A 16,711-nucleotide genomic window follows, 5' to 3' on the forward strand; every position below is an offset into this window, starting at 1 on the left:
CAGGTATTTATTTTTGGTAGTATAAAGAAATTACATGCTCGCAGAAGAAAAGTAAGTTTATATTAAATGGAAATCTTTACACATTTGGCTGGGAACTTTTCTTTAATGTTTCAAAACTATAGCGGGCAGTTTTTTTTTACGTATTTGCTAATTTTTTTCTTGCATGAAAATAATAAAAATATGACTTTTATATATATTTATTACATTTACTATGTCATTGATGCATCAGTCTATTTATAAAGTGGTGAATACGACTTTCACCTGGTGAAGAATTAATCACTGTAATATAAAACACATAGAACTGAAACATTATTTGCAGAGAATGTTTGCTGAATGCTAAATTCACTGCTTTATAAATAAGTTCCCAGTTAGGTCATGTCGAAATTTACATACATCTTAGCCATGGGGGTACAAATTATGCATACATAGAAAAATATATAAGGAATGCAAATGAGAAATCCTCTGCTATTTGTTAGGGAACACAAATCATTAAATAATAAAGTATATTTCTGAACAAAATGAAAAAAACAAAAAATAAAAAACGTAAAAAACTAAAACATATCTAGTACATATCTATAATTAATGCACAATTGCCCACATTTGTATCCCTAAAAAATGCTGGAAGTATAGAACCATATCTGTTAAACTACCAGAAATCCAGTGTGTGCTTAACTTCCTGTTTGCTGACAACAAACTGCCTGTGCTGCAATGAAATCCTCCCAGCCCTCTATGCTGGACTAGAGGACACCTCCCCTCTCCTTATATCCTAAACATAAGTGTTAGACTGAGAGTGAGTACAATTCAAAATATAGATTTCATAGAGCACGAAATTCTAAAATATATAGATTTTTCATTTCATCCTAATTTTTGTCTATATTGGTTGAATGTATAAGCAAGGCTTTCCAGTGATATTTGCCACTCCCAACTGAACCTATTGTCCGTTTTTGATAAGAATCATCCTAACTGCTTTCATTTGCAGTCCACGCTTTTTTGATGGATGGCCGACTGGAACATATTTAGATGGTAAGTAATTAAACAAAATAATCAATGATCACCAGTTTATACTAGCAATAAGGCACAGTAAATATAATTAGGCAGCTATCTTAGAGTTTAACCAGTTCTGGACTGGAAGGATATACCCCCTTAATGATCAGGCCATTTTTTGTGATTTGGCACTGCGTTATTTTAACAGACAATTGCGCGGTCGTGCGACATTGTACCCAAATAAAATTGATTTTCTTTTTTCCCCCACAAATAGAGCTTTCTTTTAGTGGTAATTGGACACCTGTGCGATTTTTATTTTTTGCGCTATAAACATAAAAAGAGCGACAATTCTGAAAAAAAAAAACAATCATTTTCACTTTCTGCTATATAACATTCCCCAACAAAAAAATTTAAAAATCAAAATTTTTTAACATTTTAGGCCAATTTGTTTTCTGCTACATATTTTTGGTAAAAAAAAAAAAAACGCAAAAGGCGTATTTTGATTGGTTTGCGCAAAAGTTATCGTGTCTACTAACTACGGGAAAGATGTATGTAATTTTTATTGTTTTTTGGCGGTAATGGCGGCAATCTACAATTTTTTGTGGGACTGCGACATTGCGGCGGACAGAGCGGACCCCTAACTGACATTTTTTACATTTTTGGGGGGACCAGTGACATTAGTACAGTAATTAGTGCTAAAAATATGCACTGTTACCGTAAAAAAAGGCACTAACAGGGAAAGGGGTTAACACTGTGGGTGATCAAGGGATTAATTTTAGCCTAGGGGAGTGATTCTAACTGTATGGGGGTTAGGCTTTTGAAATGATCAGAGAGACCTGGGATCCCATATAGAAGGATCACAGGCACTCTGTGATCATTTCAGAGAGAAAAACGGTCAGCTGTGTTTACAATAGCTGACCGTCCTTCTCTCTCAGTGGGCAGCGGTCGTAGGTGGCAGGCGGCAATCAGAGCCGCCTGCCCCGTGCATCGGAGTCCCCGTTAAAGAGTGGGGGAGGAAGAGTGCCGCCTGCGGGGCGTGCCCGCCCCCTGAGCTACGTCAGTTCAAGCAGGAGGGGCTGCCTGTCACAGTAAAACTGCAGCGGGCGGTCTGGAAGTGGTTCAATTATGGATATTGAGCATTAGGCTCTTCCCTCTTGGTAGTGATCAGCCTGGTCTGCAACAGTTTTGATCATAATCATTAACGTTAAAATCTGACATATGGGTGATTCAGGTGGATGTCAACCGTCTACATTGTATGCAAACAATAGTAATAGTAATTTAAGAGCTGAATACTGGCCTTGATGTAGCCCTTAAACAAATGAATCTTCCACCTTGCTCAAACAATATCTCAGCATACAACTATCGAACAGAAAGGACATTTGCAGCCAATACACGTATACGTGTTTAAAACAAGCCTTGGCTGCAGATAATTTTTTACATGTACGGGCTCCCGTAGGTGTATATAAATGTAGTTGTACAGATCAAACTGTATTCATGTGTTTAAAAAAACACTGCAAAATGCATAAGGCACAGGACAGCACTGAATTTGGGGCAGGATCAGTAAGTATGTTTTTACACTTATCAAACAGATATAACAAAAACCTTTCAATGGTCAATTAAATAGAATATGATGAGCAAATATGAGACGTTTATAATATGTAAATGATTCATATTGGATATTATTACTTATATTATTTAACTGAAGCTTACCTGTACATGTTAATCCATCACCAGTGTATCCTTCAATACAGGCACATCGGTATGATCCAGGGGTGTTCAGGCAGTTGGCCGAAATACTACATCTGTGAGTTCCATTTAGGCATTCATCATGGTCTATATTTACACAGAAATAATAAATGTAATTAAGCTACAGAGTGCACAACTTAGGCTAGGGCTACATAGTGATTAAATCTCCCCTAGTAAGAGATCACATTAATATCACACTGATATTAATTTGTCACAAATGAGGATACTGAGGAGTAATTAAATCTATCAGTAGCAAACAGATTTTGTAAACTAGTAATAACATACCTGGAATATAGTTCCATGTTAAGTTGTAGAACTCTGATGTGTACCCATCAGGTCCTGGGGCTTTATTTTTTGAAAGTGGTGGTAATATCTTTCAGAGTTATGGGAGAGTTTAAGGTATCTAACTAAGCAGGAGTCAGATTAGGCAGGCAGAGCCTGTCTAAGAACAAGGTTGCGATAGACTGGACAATCGTTTTTTGTGGAGTAAAGGTTGGTAGTATAATAGGCAGCCATAATTTTGCTAATTTCTGAGGAAAAGGTTGAAAGAGAGCCAGAGGGGTCTTTTAAAGAGATGATGTGGGTGGGTTGGTGAGGGCCTCTACAAAACCTAGCTAGCAGTTTACTGTTTATTCTCAAATTTATGGAATTGGAGTATGGCAAAAGACCCTTTTACACATTCCTGTAAATCGGTCCACATGTCAAATAGCTTTTTAACTTTATGCCAGGCCTTCCTATGTTCTAAAATACAATGCCAGGCAAGATTAGTTTGTACTTTACGCAGGGAATCACTGGCATTCCTATGTAGCTCCAGGCTTCCTGTTAGCAAAAAGTACCCTTTATATTTAAAAAAAACAATAAGGCTGATTTATTAACACTATTGCAGAGAACACTAGAACAAAATAACAGCTGCAGGTATCAACTAACAAATTCCGTTGGCAAAGAAATATGATTGATTGCTCTTTTCTTTGCAATTTTATTTATAAATATACTCTGGTAAGTATTATGTATTAAAAAAAACAAAAAACAAAGAAAAAAACACAACTGTTTGGCTAAGTTAACACTTGCATTAAAAGCAGGTGCTTGAAAGGCAAATAAAAATGCCCCTCAAACACCTATGCAAATGCTACAATGGACAGCACACAGTATCAAAACATGAAGCGTTAGCATAAGATTAGCTTATAACTGTAATGGAACAGGCTTTTGTGGAGCAGTTTTAATGTGCCTTAACACTTATCAAATGCTTCAAAACTGCCCATAGGGCATTTGAGGAGCATTTTAACTCCTTATTAATGCTTGCAAAACTCCTGTCTAATGCCCATACTAAAGCTCATTAAAACGAGTCTAATTCCCCACACTAACGCTATAGAAAATATAAATTTACTCAAGTGTGAACAAGCCCTTTGTGTTCCCAATAGCACTTGCTATTCTCACATTGTAGGTCTATGAAAGCAACATTAACAGGTTTTCCATGAAACACTTTGTGCTTTGGGCCATTGCATCTTAAGAATGCATAAAAATGATACAGTTCGGGGGCGCATGCACGAGGCAAGCGGAAACGGACATGTCTCACTGAAGCTCCATGGCTACTGAGGTAACACAGCCAGATAATACACCCAGTCGGCTCCTGAATTAACTTAAAAAACACCGCCCGTCCCTTCTGCCACACCGGGAAACCGACATGGTATACGGTGGGGCCTGCCCGCGGACAAAAAAAAACCAAAGATAGGAAAGGATATTCTTATTAGGGCAGTTTCTACCTCCATCTTCTACCTCAGGCATGTCTCGCACTGCTGAGCAGACACTGCAGTTAGACTGCGGTGAGTCTGATTCAGACTTCAGTGCTACTCCATTAATTTTACAGGGAGACTTATTACATCCTAATATCATTAAGCAATTTGAAAAAATGCTGCAAAAAGCTCTAAAATAAACATCTGACCATATAATTGAAAGCCTGACCAGGGAGATTCTTGAGCTGGGCCAGCGCACTACTGACTTAGAAAACAAAATGGATGACATAAAATAAACACACAGTCTTGTGCTACTGAATTAGAGAACCTTAAAGAGGAAAATATTATTTTACAAAATCAACTGGAGGACTTTGAAAACAGAGCGCGCTGCTCTAATCTCCGCATTATTGACCTTCATTCTTTTATGACTGCGTTGTTTCAAGAGCTGCAACCATCAAATACTCCAGCGACACCAAGTACCCTATCAATGGGGTTTTCCATTCTCAGTGCAAATTACTTATCAGAACCCTAAATACACTTGCCGTTCTTCAGATGAATTTCAAAATACTTTACAAGATCTACAACTGATGGAGAGATTGGTGGCTCCAGATGGCCATCGCTGACATTCTGCATCCTATTCCTCAGGAGGATTTTCCAATAATAAAGGCAACAGAGGTTGAAAAGGTCCTTCTAAATGAAATCACTTCCTCTCTCCTACTACTGATCCTGCAGATGCTATGGACTGATGGCCTTTTTCTTTTCCCCAATTAATTCTCTCCCTGCTGTGTGTTCAGACTTCTCTTTTTTGAACACCTGGTAATTAGTAATATTACCACCTATGCTTGCCCTTAACATGACTGCCACAAAATACATAGGGGTTCTTATCTGTCCTATTCTAAGATACGCCTTTTACCATCAATTGCATGGTCCCCCCCCTTTTTTTTTCTCTAATATATCTCACGGTTACTCATTTATACTCCGCTAAATTGGTTAACTGCTACATATCGTTTAATATAAATATATATGTTAATTGTTATTTATAACGTAGCACCCTCCTAGGTAGGTGCTAGAGAGAAAGTATAGTTTTGGGTCCGGTCTGCTTACCAGAAGGACTGCAGGTAAATCTATATTGTTCTCTGCTTACCAGAGAGCAGGATCTGTTAGTGAGGTCTGCTAAATGTGCTCAGGTACAACTTGTTCTGTCTGCAATAAGGAGGCATATTGGATAGTGGGAGGAAACCTGACAAATTAATGCACAGGCTTTTGATACAGCCCTGGTGATTTGGCGAGGAAAAGTGCCTCAATGCATGCTGGGATACTGTATAAATGCCAGGACCACATGTGCTCGGGGACTTTTGGCTAGATAGCGGAGTCACAGAGGGAGGGGCGGCTGCCTCCTCCCCTGTAGAGGGGTCATGCAGCCTCAGGTAGTTGATCTGAGGGCCTAGAGAGTGCCAGTGAGGAGCTGAATCCAAAGGTCCAGGGAAGCTGACTGAAAGGGGAGACACTTGAGGATCTGATTCTGTGAGTACAGATCTGTGTTAAGGGGTCTAACCTGAGGAGGGCCACCCCTTCAGCTAGAAGAATCAGTGGACAGGTGTCAGTAAAGGGGATGCTAGTGAGTGTCCTGAAGTTAATGGGGATTCACCAAGTCTATTGCTGGAGAGAAAAGAGCAAGGAGACAACCCTTTTCATACACGTGGCAGTATGGATTAAGCAATGCAGCTGCTTCCACAAGCAACCTGGTGAGGCAAAGTGAGAGTTGTCCTTATTCATTGTGAATGGTTACAGTTGGAGTATCCCACTATTCCCCTCTCCCATCAAAGTTCCAAAATAAACAATAAAAACCAATACCTCTGGACTGTTTATTGTGTGACGAGCTATCGGGAGTAAGGAAGGATGTGTGAACTGTACCCTAAGTGACTGTGTGCTGGTAATCAGAGGAGGCCCGAGAAGTCATCTTACAGCAAGCCCTATGGGGACAGTGCTATAATAACAATCAAAGTGTTACTGTACCCGCATCAATGCAATGGGTCTGTGTGGGCAGCGAAAGATGTTATTGTACACACATTGAAACCTAGTTAATTCTCCAAATGAAGTGGGACTGTTTGGTTTTTTCCTTTTTTCTTTTTTTTTCAATGTATATGTAATATGGTTATTAATTTATATTTCAGTAAACTAGTTATGAGCTACATCTAATTTAATATAAACATATATGTGGATTGTTATTTATGTCAATCAAGGTGTTGCTGTACCCCCATCAGTGCAATAGAGCGTTTTAACATTCCAAAAAAGCGTAATAAAGCTTTTTGTTCCTTGGCATCTAAGAAAGCACACAAAATATTTCTCCAGGAAACCCATTTTACTACAACGTCAACTCCTAAATACTTTGGCTTGGTATACCCTCAGGTTTTTACAGCTTTGGCTAAGACCAAGCAATGGGGAATATTATTGGCTTTCCACCATACAACACCTTTTTCCCTCCTGGCAGAGATCAAAGACCCTGAAGGGTGGTATCTCATACTCACAGGATATCTACTTGATTGTCCAATTACAGTTGTATCTTACTATGCCCCAAACAAAACTCCGTCCTCTTTTCTTCCATATCTATTTCAAATGATTGAAGCTCATAAATTAGGCACCCTTTTTATATGTGGAGATTCAAACCAAGTACTTTGGTATACTTGGATAAATCCCCCACCCCTATTGCCTCTAGTCCTTGGAGACGTCCATTCAAACAACTACTCCAGCAATACTCCTTTCTAGATTCTTGCCGAGAGACAAACCCCACGAAACACCAATACACCTTTTACTCTCATCCTCATAAATCTTGTTCCCAAATTGATCATATACTACACAGTAGGCCTGAATCCTGAACTTATTTCTTCATTGATCCATTTAAATGGACTGATTATAGTGCTTTATGCGCTAGGCTAACACCCCTTATCCTAAAGCTCATGATCATACATTGTGTATTAATGATACTATTTATCCCATCCAGCTCACTCATCTGCTAAATTAGAAATAGCTCAGAAAGACCACTTAACTAATAATTCAACCACTGATGTTTCCCCCATTGACACTTTGGGAGGCTCACAAAATGGTGCTCCGAGGAGCTTGTATCCTCCAAACCACTTATCTTAAAAAGAAAGACGTCAGTTACAACAAAAGCTGGAGGTTAAATTAAATTCTTCTAACGCGCTTTTCAAATTGAACCCTACCCCTGCAACTAGATTACAACACAATAAAGCACGGCTTGATCTTGATCTATTTTTATCTGACTCTGCTGATAAAATATCAAGAAAATCTAGACACACGTTCTATCTTAAAGCTAAAAAACCTGATACACTTCTAGCCCATACCCTTAAAAACCTAAATCGCCTCCTAAACCGATTAGATTGAAATTATCCCGAGGCACATAGTCTAGTAACCCTGTAAAGAGTCTCCATACTTTACCGAAACACCATGCCTCCCTTTATAAAATAGAAGGCCCTTTAGACCAGAGAGCGCCACACTCCTTTTGTTCCCCAAATAACACTACCAACTATACCTTCGAATTATCGGGACAATCTTAAAAACTCCATTACCACGAATTAAATCTTATTGGCTAGTAAAACTCTCAAGCTGAAATAAACGTCCAGGTCTTGATCGTTTTTCGGCCAGATATTATAAGAAATTTGCACATATTTTAACTCTGTTACTGACTAATGCATTTAAATCTCTTCCTAAGAGACATTTTTTTTAGACATGAGACTTTGACGGCAATAATTTCAATGATTCCTAAACCTCATTCTGATGACTCATCTTGGTCCAACTATAGACCTATTCTATTGCTCAATCTTGACATTAAGCTCTTAGCGAAAGTTTTAGCAACCCGACTAAATACAGTAATAGGGGATCAAGATGGTTTTATACAATCACAGCAAGCAAATCTTCTCTTCACTTATCTTGCATGGGTAAAATTAATGTTATTAGGATGGCGATTTTTACCTAAAAAAACCTTTATCTCTTCTGAGTCCTACCTATTCCAGTCTCGGCATACTTTTTAAGGATAATACAGTGCAAAGCAGCGGCTTTTGTCTGGGGCTCTTCAAAACCCAGACTGCCGAAACACACCCTATACCTTCCCAAGATTAGAGGTGGCCTTGGATTTCTCAATTTTGCTACCTACTACCATGCGGCCCAATTAGAGCAACTACCCAACTATCACGCAACCCCTGAAATCCCACTTTGTCTAATTTTAGAATACGTGGATTGTGATCCATTGTCTCTGGCTAACCTTTTTTGGTTACGCCCGTCAGACAGCAAAAAACTTACTAACTCAATCACCAAGCATCTTTTTGCTCTTTGGGACAAATTCAAATTAACACACGGCTTACAATCCCCACATATTCCACTTCAATCATTTCTTAAAAAAACTTTTTTTATGCTGCCTGGATCTGCCCTACATCCTTTCGAGCATGGTTTGCTTCAGATCTAACTAGATTCTGTGAATTGACATCTCCCACTTCAATCAAATCACTACCCATTTTATGCGAAAATCATGGACTTCCAAAATTTAGAACTCTTTCAATACCTGCAAATAATTTTTTTTTCATACCATATATTCAAGACAGAGTTAGACTCCATAATCTATCCTGTTTTGAAGACATGTAAACGTGATCCCCACACAAAAAGACTGGTTTCTACTCTCTATGCCCAACTTAATGACAAACCTGATGCTGAACCACCTACTTAAGTAGCTAAATGGGAGTCTGACTTCGGGCTTAAGCTGGAAACAACTGATTGGAATGAGATATGGGATGCAACAAAACCATCCTTTGCAAAATACAGTTGCATTAGAAACAAATTATATAGTACTCACACAATAGTATTTGGCCCCTGCCAAGATTACAAAATGTACCCCCAGTTACCCTGCATCTTGCTTCTGAGGTTGTACTGCCCTTGGTTCACATTCACATATTTAGTGGGATTGCCCGGTAGTTAAAAAACTCAGGAAGGAAATATTCCATATGCTTTCTACATTGTTTGAGGAGCCCATCACTTCTGACCCCTTCGTAGCACTTCTAAACTTAAGACCCGCTAATCTCACCCGATCCCCCTTTACACTCCTTCTGCAAGTCGCATCACAAAGCCTGGAAATCCCTGACGCTGACAATGGCTGAAACCAAACATAGAGTTGACCAAGCTATGATTCATGTCAAAACAGAAGCCATCACTCATGACAAAGTTTGCAACTTTGAGAAAACTTGGCACCCTTGGGTCACACATTATTTACCCTCCAACTTTGATGAATCCTTATTGATGCCTTGGTGACGTGCTTTTACATTCAAGCCTCTTGTATGTATTATCTTTAACCTTATCCCTATTCTTATCCCTATTCTTATTCTTTCATTCTTCCCATGTGGTTCAGGTAGCAAAATGTATACCTATGTTCTCCATACTTGTAACATTAGATTAATGTGCTTTAATAAGCTCCACATCTTAGTCGGTTATGGTATACTAGATTTTGACTTTCTGGATATTTTCAAGGACAAATTTTCCTATTTGCTCTACCTATTTTTCAACTACATAGTATTCATTATACTACTTGCTATCTCTAACTCTCTTTATTCCTGTACTTTATGATGTTACTTTTTTATTGTTACATCTGAACCTCCTTGTATAAAATGTTAAAACCCAATAAAACTAATTTGACAAGAAAAATGACACAGTTCAAGGGAAAACAAAGGTATTCTGCTTACACTGGTCTTGTCTTCTGCAAAAGTTGCATATTGACGATGACATTTTGTCCTGTTTTAGGAGCTCAGTTTAAAATGTTGGTAAAAAAATCTAGACTTCAGATTGCTGTTAAAAGGGCAACATTCCTACGTACAGGGAAATGTGCGACGGACGCATATAGACAGTTGTGATTACAATAGTATTATTTTTCTATAATTACATTTCATGTTTGATAACTTAGTTCAAAACTCATTTAGACTCCTCCATCTACAAAATAGATCTCTAGCCATCACAGAAGACTAAAGGACTTTTGCAGTTACCCTAATTGATGGATTAAGGTCAAATATCAATTTCATAAATCCTAATTGACCTAAAAAATGACAGATGCAAATTCAGATCAACTAAATTATATATGCTGCCCCTATCATCCATTTTGAAATACCCATTAAGTAACTACATTTTGAAATATCTGCTGTGACCTTTAATAAACTCCTGGATAGTTTAACAAAGTACAACCATTTATTGAATTTGATTGATATTTCTACCACCTTATTGGTTCACTGAAGCGAATGCCAAAACTGGATTGAAGTGGATAGAAGGCTTACTTTTTTGGGATATGTATTGATTCTGGGAGCAAACTCACTGAAGAGGGCTGTAATGCTAAGATTAGCAGTAAAAGGAATCCAGGCCACCAAATAACTTTATATGGTAAAATGGTTAAACTCCATTAAATCTGATACCAGCCAGAACATGAAACAACATTAAAAATGCAGCACAAGATGAAAAAAAATGCACAGAGAGAGCTGGTAAATAGGATCCTCCAAACTTGGATACAACTTAACAGATAACATCATTATCACTTAAACAGCCTATTCTCCTTTAGTAAATTAACCTCATTGTGTTTTGTATTGGCACTGTGTAAATCCTTAATATGTAAAATAATTGTAAACGCACATGGGCATGGCATGCTCAAAATGACCGCTTATTGCATATTTGGGTCTTTGCAAATGAAGAACAGATTATGTTTCTATGAGACTAATGAGTTTTTCCATGGGAAATTATGGGATTCAGCTGGGTTTTATTTTTTGCATGCTAAGGCAGTATGAAGGGCATAGAGAGTAAACTCCAGGGGAATATAATTAATTATAGTATACATATGCAATGACACAAAAATATGAGCACTTTCGTAGTTTATAGTATACTGTTTCTTATTCTTATAAAAGTTTTTTTCTGAAAATGTGTTTATTTGATACACTTATTAAATGACAATGCAGATATTGTTAGAGTAGAGTAGATGTTGGTCCTAGCAAATGATGAAAGAACTATGATATGTTAATTTTTTGTCTAGTTCAAGGTACCTGACCAATTATACCTTCATACAGTGACTTACCATTACAAGTAATTCCATTGCCGACCCAGCCTTCTTTACAAGAACATTTAAAGCTCCCAGGTACATTAAGACATGTTGCATGCAGGTCACAGTTGTGAGCGCCAATTTCACATTCATCCACATCTAAAAAGAAATCATTTTAAACAAAATGAATTTAGGAAATATTAATCAAAAATATGTATTACTAATAATTTAGCTACATTTAAGGTTACAGGGATGACTAGTCTCACCTTAATTTGAGCTGTCACATGCAAAAAGGTGAGCCTCCTAGCTCTATATTTGCCTAGACAGAATCCCCTTTATATTGCTAGACAGTGCAAGACATCTCTGTTATTCCCCTAAATGAGGTGTTGCAATGTCAGATGGAGATTCATTAGTCACAAACATGTATAAAGAACATTTTTCCAATGCTCTGTACTTGAAGATGTTAGGTATGATATGTGGAAAAGATGTCATAAAAGTGAGAAGATATTAGAGCTCTGGCAAAGAATGGCACATATTTAGTGCAGATCTTTTATTTGGAGTGTTCTTTCAAATTATACTTTCAATATTTCTATTTCTATAACAATTGTTAAACTATAAATACAGGTTCTGATTTACCTTAACTTAATTATAATATATTTTTAATTATATTTCACTTGTTACATCCTAATATTTAACATAACGTAATTTTCCTTCATACCCCATGTAAAGCATTATGCAGTAAAAGCTTGGAAAATGTTTATAACATAAGCTGTTAGCAATCTGGTGAACTATTTCCCGTATGTGTTTGATGCTTTTTCCAAATGTGCTCCTTGGTTGGATTTACTTTAATTACTAGTCTACTACTTGTACAGCTTTGATGATGCTTCTCAGGCACTGTTTAAAAATTATTACAGGTCCTCTTCAGAGAGTTAAATTACAACAAAGTATTTGTCATCTTCTGATTACATTGTTATTGGCTCCATTTAGCCAAATGGTTTTGACCAAGCCTGATGGGTCCATATGTCATATTTAAAAATGGGGATTATAGGTATTGCTCATAACAGTTAATTTATAGATCACCCCAGCTACTGGCCAACTGGTTGGAAAAGCTTTGTGTACAGACCCCAATCATTCCCTTTTCTGTGGAGAAAGTGAAACAGGTGTTTCACTCTGCAAACCCCATTACTGGAGTTAGAAAAAAAGACAGCTTAGGGAACCAGTAAAGATGACATATTTGAAATAGAGCAGATGTCTCATTCTCAATGAGAAAAACGCTTATTTCTAAAAATAAAGATATAGCATAAAGTGTATGCATAGGTAAAACTTTTTTTTTTTTTTTTTACTTTTTCTATTTGTTGATACAGTAAGACAGGATTAAAACCCTGTTTCGGTTATTTTTCTGCATCCTGCTGGGGAGATTTACTTTTACTTCTTTTCCTGGAGACGAAACTGAAAATTAGAGGAAATCTCCAAAAAGTGAAGGAAATCCCCATTTTAGACATATGTCTATGGTACATTTGATCCTATTTCATTATTTACCCTCACCACTTGCTCTGTTGCCAACTCTAAAATTTGAGATTTCCCTTTTTGTTTCACTCACAGTGACCACGAGGACAAACAGAGAATGCGAATCTCCAGCAACATGGACAGTGATAAAAACCCCACTCTTTTTGAAAAAAAAAAAATGCGTCTACATTTTGCGTTACAAATTTCTTAAAAGCCAATTCCATCTCACATTCCATAGGTGTGTCCCCCTATTACTTAGTGCGTTGTAAACATAAACAGGATTGTACAATAATATTGTACAGTATATGGTCAGCTTTATAAAACTTTATTCAGTATCCTAGTGCCACAGAGTTTACAAGTGAGAAAAAATCTCCTTAATACGATTACTGACAGCAATTAAATCCTGTCTCAAGGGCTAACTTTTCTGCACTCTAGAAAAAAAATCTGCAAGGGTTAAGATACTCCTCTGATTTGTCCAAATTCAACACCCATGTTTGTAAAAACCTTAATTTTAGGAAGTGCACATTCAAATAATAAACTTTTTTGTTGATCTTTTTAGATATTCAGAAATGCCTTGGGTCATCTTAAAGGATAAGTTCACCTTTCATACCATGTTACATGTCACACAAATACTCAGGGTTTAACATGTTATGAAGGACCGACCCCTGTCATCCATGCTTCCCCGCTTTGACAGCTAGTGGGGATCTTCTCCCCCCTGCTAGCTGTCACAATTTAAAAAAAAGTGGGCATTCGGGGCTCACCCCGCCCGACCGCGTCACTTATTCACAGTGTTCTGTGAATAGAAAACGACAAGTTCCGACAGCCTGAGTAGCTGTAAGCTTGTAGTTCTCAATGAACTACCATGGTGCTGTAGTAGTTAATTGATTCTTCCTGTCAGTGTGTATCGGCTTGCTCGTACAAGGTATGAGCAAGCAGAAACACAGGCAGGTCTGCAGGAAACCTGCATGGCATCAGCAATCTGCTGATCACTGGTGCAGTGCTTTTTAGGGTTCTGCAACAACAAATAACAAATGCACATTTTTTTTACCTGCAGAAAAATATGCATTTATTATTTTTTGTCAAAAGGTGAACTTATCCTTTAACACTGTCTGTGTTACGTCACAGAGCCTATTTAGTATTCCTAATTCTTATCTTGGATGGCAGAAGGATTAGCATTTATGTGTAGAGATCTGAGTTTGGTAATGTTTGAGTAGCTGAGCAAAAGAAACAGGGCAGGGATGACAGCAGTCAGTACCAAGAAAGCTCTGTGTTGCCAGCCTACAGCAGGGCTTGAGCTGAGTGCATTTCTAACAGATCAACAGGTATTTTTCTGTACTTGCAGGGTCCTTAAAGAGATAAAACGCATGGAAATGTGCATGTATTGCAGAGATGTAGTGCATATGTTTCTTTTTTTTATTTTATTCTAACATATGCTTTAACAAAAGACTTGTTAAATTGCAATATAATGGACATTATGGACACAGCACACCAGAACATGATGGTGTACATGGGCTCCTAATATTGCACTGAATAAATAGATTTAGTAGTAATTAGATATTTGACATAGGTAGTGTGGTAGATGGGCCACCGCACACACTTATTGGGGTATTGGCCCAGGTGCAATCCATGAAAAATGTGCATAGAATATGCAGCAGGTGGTAGGTACACTTGAAGGGACTTACAGCAGGAGAAATTTCAAAACATAGTTTAGTCAATGTCAACATTTCAGCAGGGCACAGCCCGCCTTTCTCAAAACTCATGGCCCCCTGAAACATTGACATTGATTAAACTACGTTGGAAAATTCCTCCTGCTGTAAGTGCATCTACTTCCTGCTTCTTATTCTAGATATTAGACATAAATATGTCAAACAGTATAACAAATAACATTTTTCACTTAGAATACGCAAAAGTTCTCAGGATCATTGGGTCTGTTCATCTATTTTAATGTATCTTTGATCTGTTATCCATAGTGGACATACATATATTATATATATTTTATATATACGGTATAACATTTTAAATAAAACCATGCAAGCAAGGTTAAAAGCCCACCACCATGCACATGCAAACCCCTCACATCACAAGACATGCTGACAGCTTTGTGTTCCCCATGCTTTCTTATCTTACTCCATGCATACATATGGCCATAAGAACAAATAAAAAAAGCAAAACACAGATGTCAGGTGAGAAAGTTTTATTAGGCTTAATGAAAAACAGAAAATAATAATGACAGAATGTTTAACAAAGTGTGAAGTGCAATATTCAAAGACCAGATCCACATATATATAAAGATATGTGCACATCTTAAAACGTTTCCTAATTCATGGTGTACCTGTACATCCAGTTGTTCCTTTTTTTACTGAATACCCAACCTGACAGTGACATACAAATGATCCTTTGGTATTTTCACATTCACCAAACATGCAGATGTTTGGATTTATGTCACACTCATTCACGTCTGAAAAAAGAGAAAATTAAGCTTTTGGTGAGCAGATTACTTTTATTATCCATCTTTTATTATAAAACATACCCATATACTGGTTTTAGAAAAAATCTGTGCAAAGCAATGCAAAAAAGAAAATGTAGTAACCCATAATAATCATTCAGATATACTGATGATGTCTCAAATATGAGCTGATTTAATTAAATATTGGTTGATTGATATACAGAAACAAATTGCTCTTTCCCAAATTTAAAGGTGAATCTTGGGCAGATATATATATATATATATATATATTTTTTTTAATTTATTACAGTCGATAAATGTATAAATGCAGCTAGTATAAGTAACAGAACCTTTCGCAATATTGTCCTCAATCCTTTGCATAATTGGACTGGAAGAAGAAGGGGCAACAATGTAAGTCAAAAAGGAAGAAAGAGTAGAGTGATGGCTTCATCAGTGTGGTAAGACTCCTTTGTGCCATCCAACTGGGGTGGGTTTTCAAACCTGTGCCAAACTGTGCCAGCTAAGTACAGTGGAGAAAAGTTAGCTTATTGACTTGACTTTGCGGTCTGGCGAGGGTCTGGACTGAAACGCATGGCTGACTGAACAGTATTGTGACATTGTTGGCAGTTTATACTTCTTTTAATACTACTACTAATTAGATTCAAACCTACACTAGAATGTGATTTTTAAAGGGTTGGAATCTGGTTGGTTTCTGTGTAGTTTCTGTGAGTTATTGGGGGGTTACTACCAGAGGAAAAGTAATTTCCAAAAATAAAGAAGAAACAAAAATCTGCGTTTATCCGATCAAAAAATCAGATTGCAACAAAAAATAAATAAAAAGAATCTGAAGACATGTTTTATGGTACCAGTGTTAATTTTGTCGACTAAAACCGACTAAAACGTTTTCGTCGACTAACACAATTCAGATGACTAAAATACGTCTAAAACTAAAATGGCATTTTAGTCTTAAGACTATAACTAAAACTAAATCGAAATTTGCTGCCAAAAATTAACACTGGTGCATGCTCAAAGCATAAATAATAACACATTAGATTTTTCACTCCAGGACCAGCAGGAGTATATAATGAGTTTGGAAATTGTAGAGAAATGCTTAAATAATGCATTACAAATTACAATTGAACTACACCCATTCGATTATAGATGACTAAAATGAGTTTTAGTCGACTAAAATGTAGGGCGTTTTAGTCGACTAAAATATACTGG

At 37.2% G+C, this 16,711-nt stretch overlaps 1 protein-coding gene across 1 annotated transcript in view; it reads right to left on the reverse strand.

Annotated features, from left to right (window-relative positions):
- The window catches only part of FBN2 (fibrillin 2), a 303,194-nt gene that overhangs the window by 91,514 nt on the left and 194,969 nt on the right, over nucleotides 1–16,711 (reverse strand). The window contains exons 31-33 of the mRNA XM_082258653.1: nucleotides 15,374–15,499; nucleotides 11,572–11,694; nucleotides 2,695–2,817 (exon numbers count right to left, since the gene is read on the reverse strand). Of these exons, the coding sequence (XP_082114779.1) occupies nucleotides 2,695–2,817; nucleotides 11,572–11,694; nucleotides 15,374–15,499 (372 nt within the window). The remainder of the gene's footprint in view (nucleotides 1–2,694; nucleotides 2,818–11,571; nucleotides 11,695–15,373; nucleotides 15,500–16,711) is intronic.

Source organism: Pelophylax lessonae (genome assembly GCF_965119305.1).
Source record: "Pelophylax lessonae genome assembly, chromosome: 1".
In the NCBI taxonomy this organism is placed as follows: Eukaryota; Metazoa; Chordata; class Amphibia; order Anura; family Ranidae; genus Pelophylax; species Pelophylax lessonae.